The 9,968-nt window shown below is 41.9% G+C and overlaps 1 protein-coding gene across 1 annotated transcript; it reads left to right on the plus strand.

Moving 5' to 3' along the window:
• Nucleotides 1–1,673: 1,673 nt before the first annotated feature.
• wfs1b (Wolfram syndrome 1b (wolframin)) lies at nt 1,674–9,712 on the plus strand. Its single transcript, XM_069719810.1, has 10 exons — nt 1,674–1,812; nt 2,683–3,072; nt 4,445–4,521; nt 4,842–4,986; nt 5,158–5,331; nt 5,450–5,530; nt 5,683–5,846; nt 6,381–6,617; nt 6,732–6,850; nt 7,236–9,712. Exons 2-10 carry the CDS (start codon nt 2,685–2,687, stop codon nt 8,782–8,784), a joined length of 2,934 nt encoding a protein of 977 aa, XP_069575911.1. The 5' UTR covers nt 1,674–1,812; nt 2,683–2,684; the 3' UTR covers nt 8,785–9,712.
• Nucleotides 9,713–9,968: the final 256 nt, after the last annotated feature.

Here is a 9,968-nt window from a genome sequence, read left to right on the forward strand (position 1 = left end):
AACACAAGCAGAGTGAAGTCACAAGATCGGCCTGTTTAAATTTTTAATTGCCTAAGTGCTGTAATGACCACATGGTAAAAATCTGCAAGCGTTGACTGTGACCATCTTGGGCAGGGGAAGAGTGACCCTGAGAAATCTGTAAAGGGATTTACATAATCAAAAGATTTGGACTCATAACAAGCTGATTATTCCAAATATCTTTTGCCCAAATTAGATGAGATGCATCTGTGATTTCATTAAAGGACAAATGACCAAATACAGATTAAAGGTGTGCATGCGAAAGACTAAGACCAGTATAAGGGTCTTGCTTATCCTCTCAACTGGATTGTGTTAATCTACCAATCGAGAACCATTTACATAACTGTTTCAATGCAGCTGCAGTTCAGCAATTACTGCCCTCATTTCCTTCTTTTCCCACAGTGTGGTATCTACTCTCATTCCCAGACTTGAACTTTAATCTCATTCCCCCTGAGTCCTGTTGCCTTTAAAGTCATTTTTAATTGTCTGCTCTCCTTCCTTTTTTCGTGGGTGCCCCTCTTCTGAACATACTGTGAACTTTAATGTTTTCCTTTTCGTGCATGTTTCTGATGGCGGGTTGTTATGTTACCAAAAAGCTACACTACTGAGCATCCTTACAAATCCTAGTTTGGTTTTAATCAGCATGCTGTTTTGACCGAATAAAACCTGCAGAATATATTACATTCAAATCATAGATTTAGTCCCAAGTAATCATAGATTATGTCTTGTTTTACAGAATAAATAACACTAACTTATCTGTGCTCTATTCATAGGTCAAACCGTAGAGTTTGGATCATGTGATTGCTGAACAAACCCTGAATGCTTTATGCTTAACTAAATCCGATTGGATAGTTGTTAGAATTAAGCATCTCATACTTTAAATTCCTAAATGACACTTTTCACTTTGTGCAAATACTTGTGTATTCCCACAGTCAATGTCACTTCAAAATGTCATGTTATAGGCTTTTTCTCCAAATCTCACTGAGCAAAATACTGTAGTTCTCTTTTACATTTATCATAATCATAGTAATACATAATAAAGATGGAATGTACCATTTCATCTTATGTATGTAAATAAAAGAGGAAAATACAATAAAAGTAATTATAGTAGCCTAGATTGACACATTGTTTTTATTTTTAATGTTTTTTTTAAAGGATTCATAATGTAATTTCAAAGAAATACTGAAATAAGATAATAAACAATAAGTATTATTTTTCTAGAAAAAAAAAAACGCTTGCAAACAAAAACAACATGTTAGGTACTGCCATCTCCTGGTACCGAATTTATATTACGTTGTTATAAGCAGAGAAAATAAAAAAAATGCAAATGATTATCAAATACAAAGCGGACGAAAAAAAAGCTAGAAGCTAAATTATAGAAACCTATATTACGATTTATCATTTTTAAATGAGTATTAAATCACCTGTAACAACTGTTCACCTTATGAATTCAGTAATGTATCTGCACGAAGACTTTCGACGATTGATTAATCTTGACTCAGAGAAATTAGTTTAACTTCCTGTATCTGCAGCCAATCACATCACGTGTAGAAAACTAACGCGTCAATTCTGTCCAATCAAAACATGAAAAAAAGAAAGAGTGGGCGTGGACGTAAAAGCGGAGCAGCTGACAGACTTTCCTGTGCATTGTGCGTGTTCGGAGTTTTACCAGAGGACAGGCACATTTCACAGAAAGGGAAGGGAAGAATGACTTGGGACACGGAATAGCAAAGAATCTGACAAAAAGCCATTTCGCTTTGGAGGATTTTAAATAAACGCGTGTCCGCGGTATAGGTGAGCAAACAACGGAAATGACATATTTAATGGAGATGTGTGTTATAATATATAGCTGCAAAACCACCGGCTGTTTTAGCAAACGCTACCTGCCTCATCCAAACTATTAGTCTTGTCAGATAAAGATTGGAGCGCCGTAAACGCGTTGTATTGTAAAATGAAGAAAGAGGTCATCACGGACAAACTGTACCGGTTCAATGAGTGTCACTGGGACGGGGTGCCCCAAACTGCAACAGGACACTTTGTTTCCAGTCGGTGTTTTCTTCAGGGACGTCACCTTCTCAACATAGCCTCCCACGCACCACTTGATGATATCTAAAATAATCTGTCGACCACGTGACTGGTTTGCTATCAAAGGAAAAAAACAACAACAATTAAATGTGAGCCTAACATGGGCTGACTTTTGGGATATTCAGCCTGAATATCAATAAAGGAAGTGGGGTGCATATATATATATATATATATATATATATATATATATATATATATATATATATATAGATACTTAAAGATATACAACCACAATTTATTGTAGAATTATTTAGAATAAATAATCTGTATGGGTCTTGGAGCCCCATGGTTGATAAGCATGTCATTTTATTGATAGTGGGTCCGAATGACAAGAAAGAGAAAGTGCTTCTTTTTTTTTTTTTTTAAACCACCTGTTACTCTGCAACAGATGTTGTTTACCTAGGATATACTCCTGTTTGTCAGCTGTTTCTCCTTGAACATGTACCTCCCGCCATGCACATGCTACATTACTAGTCATACCGAACAGTAAAGTTTTAGTTTTATTATCTTCAGATTCTCTCACTTCTCAGTGGGATTGTGATTATACCCTGTAACATATTTAATTTGATGTGTTTTCAGCCATGAAACCTACTGACAACTCACCCACCCCGAAACTCAACCCTTCGTCTCCCACTGCCCCGAGGCCTGGCCCTTCTTCTCTCGGCTCGTATGCTACCACAACTACATCCACCTCTGACTGGCCTAAGTCTAAACTCACAATGACAACACCTCCACCCACACCGTCATCGCCTCCCTCCACTGGCTCCACTCGCACTTCACCGGGCCTTTACTCCCGCTCTTCCTCCCTTTCCACACCGACCGCCTCGCCTCTACGCCAGCCAATCAGGACCCTCTCTCAGGTGGGAAGATCTCAACTCAACGCAACCTCTACAGAGAATCCCCTAACAGAATCCTCAGCCGCCGGAGCTGCTGCCATGATGCCACAGCCTCCTCCCACTCCTGAACCAGGTGAGAATCAAACTCTGACCTTTGAACTTGAACACTTGTAATCCTAATACGAAATCTGTAGTAAACTGTTTCACTTCCTCAACAATCAGTGCAGCCAACACTCCCAAGTTCACTGTGTGTTCAGCTGTATCTCTATGGCGACCATAGACATTTACCACAACATGTAAAGCAGCCTCTCCTATTTCGCTGACTTGAGTGGAAAGGCCTGCCTGTCTTACCCTTTATTTTTTCACAAGCCTTTTCAAATACACCAATGCAGCATTTAAAGTTCCCATGGTCCCAGGTCTCCTAGCCGCACTAAGAATAACACATGCCTTTGCAATGATATCAAGATCAGTAAATATGGAGTATTACTGATAAATGTGAAATCTCACACCTCAGTCACTTTGGACAACAGTTTTCCATCATCACTAAACTGGACCTTTAAAAAATTCACACACTATGTCACGTGCCTACCTGTCTAAAATTGATCAAATAAATGTTAATAGTGAGGTTAATGAAAGTAAAAAGGGATACAAATTGCATCGCTGTGTACGTGTCTGTGTTGCATCAGGAAAGCTAGCAGCTGCTGTTCACTGTACTAAACAAACAGTTATTTGAGGGTCAGGCACATGGTTAAAGTATAAGCAGTGTAACAGGAGCATTAACAGGCAACTGATGTAAGTTACTACATGTAGGAACAGACTAATCACCACCTCACTCACCAGTAACACTTACAGCACGTGGGCGCTGTGAATCTTGGAAGAGTGTTTCCACTATATTTGTTGCAACCTCAATCTTTTTTTGTGTCATTTCTTTTTAAACAACAAATGTGACACTTTACTTTACAAGAAATAGACACATTTCCAGTGGGAGCTCAAGCTCTTCTGGAGAACTGGGATTTGAAAGTAGCAGAACTCATCAGCTGAGAAAGGACGATAATGAAACCAGGAGGGTTCAGAGTCTTATCAAGCCTGGAGCTGTTTCTGGAAGCATCTGACAAATGCTCTGGGATCACTCCTGTCATTGAACTGGTTTCCATATGCCTATTTATGTTCGTCTGAACCATGTGTGCGGAGTATTTTAAAACCAGGGATTAGCAAAAAGGTACAAGTTACCAAGATATGTTTGTCAAGATGAAGAAAAAAAACAGCAACAGCTGGGTGTCATTATTCCCCAAACTAAAGACATGAAGTTGCTATAAAACTTGACATTTTGTATGATCCCCATAATTAAAGTAGAAACACATCTCTTTCCAATCATTATTATAAACAGCCACTCATTGTTCACAAGTGAGATTTTGTGGAACAATCTTTAATCAAGTGCCTCTTCTACAGTATAAAGACCCATAAAATGTGCTGTACAGTGTTTAGTAAATTATTTTCTTGTTAAGACGAGCCAGAGGAGGATGTCAGTTTCGAGGATTTGGAGGAGAAGGCAAAGTCGGGGGAAGCGAAAGCGCAGACGAAGGTCAGTGACAATGAACATATTGCAAATACTGTTGTGTTAAATGGCCATATGGTGAACACGGAGCAGATCAGCCAAGTAATGATAATTGTGATTTTAGATTGGCATATTGACAGGAAGGACGGGTCACCGAGTCAAAGTAATGCTTGTTTTGCAAGTCTAAGTGTGTGTGTGTGTGTGTGTGTGTGTGTGTGTGTGTGTGTGTGTGTGTGTGTGTGTGTGTGTGTGTGTGTGTGTGTGTGTGTGTGTGTGTGTGTGTGTGTGTGTGTGTGTGTGTGTGTGTGTGTGTCTGCGTATCTGTGTGCGTTTGCGTGTCTGTCCAGATGGGCCGTTACTTCCTGGCGTTGGCAGAAGAAAGCAATGAGGAGCTGAACAACTGCACAGCGGTCACTTGGTTGGTCCAAGCTGCCAAACAGGGCCGTAAGGATGCCGTCAGACTGCTGCAGCAGTGTTTAGCCTCCAGGAAAGGTACCAAAATGTCCCACTGCAACCCTCTATCGCCTAATTCACCTACCAGTGAAGTAACGCTGGTGGGATGATAGAAATGTCAAATTTCAAAAGAATAATGTTCACATATGATTGTGTAAATAGTTTGCCTCGTCTTGTCTCACTGCACATTTGCTGTTTTTTGTTCTCCAGGAATAACTCTGGAGAACTTTGAGGAGGTGAAGAAGTTGTGCACAGAGACACGTTTTGAGAGAGGAGTTCGGAAAGCGGCTCTACTCGTATACTGGAAATTGAACCCAGAGAGGAAGAAGTCGGTGGCAGTGTCTGAGATGCTGGAGAACGTTGAACATGTCCACACAGAGCCAGGTACCAGAGGGAAAATACTGCAATACTCAAAGGATTTTAGATTGACAAAGAAACACAGACATAATGGCATAGTGGATTTTTCTTCAATTATTTCATACTTTCTTTTCTCCATGTGCAGGCAAACGAGTCTCCCCTGGTCCACTAAACAGCTCTGCTAAGAAACAGAGGCGAGTCCTGGAGACGATGGTCACCAGCAAGGGTATGTGTGGTCTGACACATGGCTACTAATATAACTGGTCATGTATAATTTGTAATTTGGTGCCAAAGGTGTTCCCGGGAGAATTATTTGTATTCAATCAAACTAATAGCTACAGTAAGACAAAAGTAAGTGTCCTCTGTACTTGTTTGCAGCCAGTTCCCATGTGGATCTGGACGACTTTGTTGAGATGACTAAGAAGTATGCCCAGGGCATTGCACCGTCACCAGCCATGGCTGCTGCGGGAGGTGATGATGACGACGACGACGAGGACGATGTAGTGGTGAAGAATCCAGATGAACTGCCCCTGCACCAAAAGGTGAACTTAAAACTTAAACCTCCTGTCCTCATCTGTTCAGGCAGAGTTTTTTTTTTTTTTTTTTTTTTTTTCCAGTTTTTGGATCAAACAATAAATGAATTAATCAAGAAAACAGTTGATAGTTTCATCAATAATGAAAATAAGGGTCCGTTTCAGTGCTAGTTTTGAGTTTTCAGTCACAAGTAAGATTTTCTGCTCTTCCCGGGTGAGTCTTGTTGAATCTGTAACTAGATCTGCAATGATTATATCAAATAGTCGGACATTTGTTTTCTCATTAACTTTTGTTTTAAAATTCTTTCCAAAGCTCAAAGTGATGTCATCAAATAGCTTCTGTTTTTTTTTTAATTTTTTTTACAAAAATGTCATAAATACCAGAGACACACATTAAGTTCTCACATTGCTGCATCCACTAAATGTTTGGCTCTTCTGTTTGATGTGTACAATCAGCACCGTTGCTCATAGTTTACTCTCTGTTGTCTGACTTATCAATTGATTTTGAGACCTTGGTGATCAGCTAATCCTGTGCTCCTTCAGATGATTAAGTTCCCTCTGTACGCCCTGCTGGAGATAAAAGAGCATCTCATCGACTGGGCGTCGCGAGCTGGCATGCAGTGGCTCAGCGCCCTGATCCCCACCCACCACGTCAACGCACTCATCTTCTTCTTCATCATCTCCAATCTCACGATCGAGTTCTTCATCTTCCTCATCCCTCTGCTTGTTTTCTACCTCTCATTCTTCTCCATGGTCATCTGCACACTGCGAGTATTCCAGGTTGAGTTGCATTGTTTTCTTTCTCTGTATTGAACTGGCAAATTAATGAGTTATGGATGATGGATGCACAAATCTGAGGAGGAACACAGACGTGAATAAACATTTCTTGTACAGAATTCGAAGGCGTGGGAAAATTTCCGGGCTCTGACAGACCTGCTCACTCACTTTGAACCCGGTCTTGATCTGGAGCAGGCTGAGACTAACTTTGGATGGACTCACTTGGAGCCCTATCTGTAGGTCCATCTCTACTTATCTTCATACATATATAAACACATTCCTTCATTTTAATCTGCTTTGTTTACAAATATAAAGTTTGTTCAGGTTTAACTAGTTTGACTGTAAAGTGTCACATGATCATTTTCACATAAATATCATCACAGAGTTTTTGCTTAATTCAAGCAAATATTTCTAAAAACAATTGTTTTCATGTTACTGCAATGAGGGAGCAAACAGTAAAATTGTATATAACTTTTTTTAACCTGCAAATGAAAGGAAAATGAAAACAAAAAATGGTCTCAAAAAATACTGTAAAACTAAAGAAAGACATTTATGTATATTAAGTATAACTAAAATGGTTTCGCAGCAGAATAAGTACATCCTCTGTCTTTGTTTTCTCAGGTACTTCCTGCTTTCGGTGGTCTTTGTGGTTTTCTCCTTCCCTGTTGCTGACAAATCCTGGATCCCCTCTTCGGAGCTGGCTGCCGTTGCTCTCTTCTTCACCATCACCGCCTTCCTCAGCCTTCATGCCTCTGCTCAGCTCTTCGCTCGTAAAGCCCTCCTCACAGAAGTCCTCTCTGGCGCGTGCTCCCTCACTCATCTCCTGCCAGATTCCTTCCAGTTCCTCAGGGTCTTTGGGATGACTTTTATCTCTGTGCCAATAGCAGATATCATGGCGTTAAACCTGGGGTTGCCGTGTCTTCTGTATGGACATCTTTTCTATCTCCTCTTCCGTATGGCCCAGATGAGAGGCTTCAAAGGCACCTACCTGTGCCTGGTGCCCTACTTGGTTTGCTTCACCTGGTGTGAGCTTTGCTTGGTGTTCCTCAATAACGCCTCCGCAATAGGACTCATCCGCACCTGTGTGGGCTACTTCCTCTTCCTGTTTGCCCTCCCTGTCCTCTCATTGGGCGTGGCTGCGATGGTCATCATCCAGCTGCTGCAGTGGTTTCTCACTCTGGAGATTACCAAGATGGTGGTCACTCTGACTGTTTGCTTTGTGCCAGTGGTGTTGAGGCTTTGGACGCGCTTCAGCCTCAACCCCATCGCGGTTTTTCGGTCTCTGTCAGGCAGCAGCATTGTCAAGCTCATCCTGGTGTGGCTCAGCGCGGTGTTGCTCTTCTGCTGGATGTACGTCTACAGGTCGGAAGGCATGAAGGTATACAACTCCACCTTGACGTGGCCCGAGTACAGCAACCTCTGCGGCCCGCTGGCCTGGAAGGAGTCCAACATGGCCCAAACCCAGATCCTCTGCTCTCACCTCGAAGGACACCGCGTCACCTGGACAGGGCGCTTCAAATATGTCCGGGTGACCGACATTGAGAATGGGCCTCAGTCGGTTATCAACCTGCTGCCCGTGTTCGTGGGGAACTGGATGCGGTGCCTGTATGGAGAGCCGTATCCTCTGTGTGACGAGGGGAAAAACGCCACAGCTGAGCCCCAGCCTCAGCCTGCACGCGCTCCTCCCCCAGAAGATCCCCTCTGCAAACTGAAAAAACTGGCCAAACACGAATGCCACGTCAAAAAGTTCGACCGATACAAGTTTGAGGTCACGATGGGCATGCCGCTGGAGAGGAAGACCAGGAACGGGACGGTCATAGAAGATGAAGACGCGACGAAGGACATCGTTCTGCGGGCCAGTAATGAGTTCAAATCTGTGCTTCTGCACTTAAACACCAACAGCCTGATAGAGTTCAGCACAATACTGGAGGGGCGCCTGGGCTCCAAATGGCCCGTGTTTGAACTGAGAGCCATTCACTGCATGTCGTGCCACGATAACCGGGTTCCCAGCCGCAGGCAATACAAGATCGAGCACGACTGGAGGCGCACGGCTCAGAACGCCCTCCAGTTCGGGTTTGACTTCTTCTTCAACCCCTTCCTGACTGCTCAGCTGAAGCACCACCCAGAGACAGAGGCCGAAGCAGAGGCTGTGACACAGGAGGGGGGATAGAGGGAACACACCTCTGTGGGAGACGAGGCGCGAGATCATGATGATATCGCGGTATCTGAATTATTGTGCAACACTGTTCTTAAGAGAATCCGATGGTAACATTAGAGCAGACAGATCCTCAGACATTTTTGATGTGCACTGAGAGTGTGTTTGCAGTCTTATAGCTTTTAAGCCAAAATGTGAGTACATATGGTAAATGTAATATTTAAAGGGGAGAAACACAAACCTTTGAGATTCTGTCATTTGAACACTACTTCAGGAGAAACACAATGTAAACCTCCTCAGCGGTGGTTAGTTTTCTTTTTATGAACATTTCATCCAGTTTTAGGTGCATACGGGCTCACCACAGTGAGTCTGTTGATGAAGTCATTTTGATTTGTCTTTGTTTGCTTTGTCTTTTGCACACTACATTTTACATATGTTGGTCATTGTCGTGACATGCATTACAGTTCTTTGTGGCCAAAATCATCAGTATTGACATGATACAGTTTCCTTGTTGAACTGTACTCTCATTGTTGTGTAGTTTGTAGGAAAAGGTTTTTTTTTCTTACACAATAGATTATAATTCAAGGTTTTCTTTGCTGTCAACCTTTAATCATTGAACATGATACAGTCGATGTCCAGGAAGTCATTTTAAAGTGGTTGGGTTTCAAGTGCCTTATAAAATATATTTGTATTATCAATACAATATAATTTGGGAGGGAAGACTGAATCATGCCTCTAATCAGAGCTTCTATTTATTACAGAGCAGTTAAACAAGTTGATCTCTGCTGTGTCTGTTTTCTTTCTCCTCCTTGTTCGTCTCCATCTCTGCTGTGCAGGGATTTAGTCTGTTTGAACGTTTGCAGTCCTCAAGTGACGATGTGCTTTAAAGTTAGGATGTCACTACTGTTTTCTGTACTGCGACATATAAATATGATGAACCATTTGCTTCTGGCTGTTTTTATACAACATTTGCACGATACTACTCTTAAGCACAAACTTCGAAGCAGGTTCTCAAATCTGTCTCTGTGGGAAAGGGATATTTATTGTACTAATTCTGTTTACGTCTGGGATCACCAGTCCAGGACACCCAATAGTTCATTGAAGACATTTTGAGATGTCACAGTAGAAGTACAAGATTAAATTATTCAATGATTTTGGCAGCTTCAGCTTCAGGCTGCTTGTATTGAGCACCTTGGCTC

The sequence above is a fragment of the Brachyistius frenatus genome, unplaced genomic scaffold, assembly GCF_029030835.1.
Source record: "Brachyistius frenatus isolate BFR_SWC_R1_liver_20210118 unplaced genomic scaffold, ASM2903083v1 Contig_225, whole genome shotgun sequence".
Taxonomy (NCBI): Eukaryota; Metazoa; Chordata; class Actinopteri; family Embiotocidae; genus Brachyistius; species Brachyistius frenatus.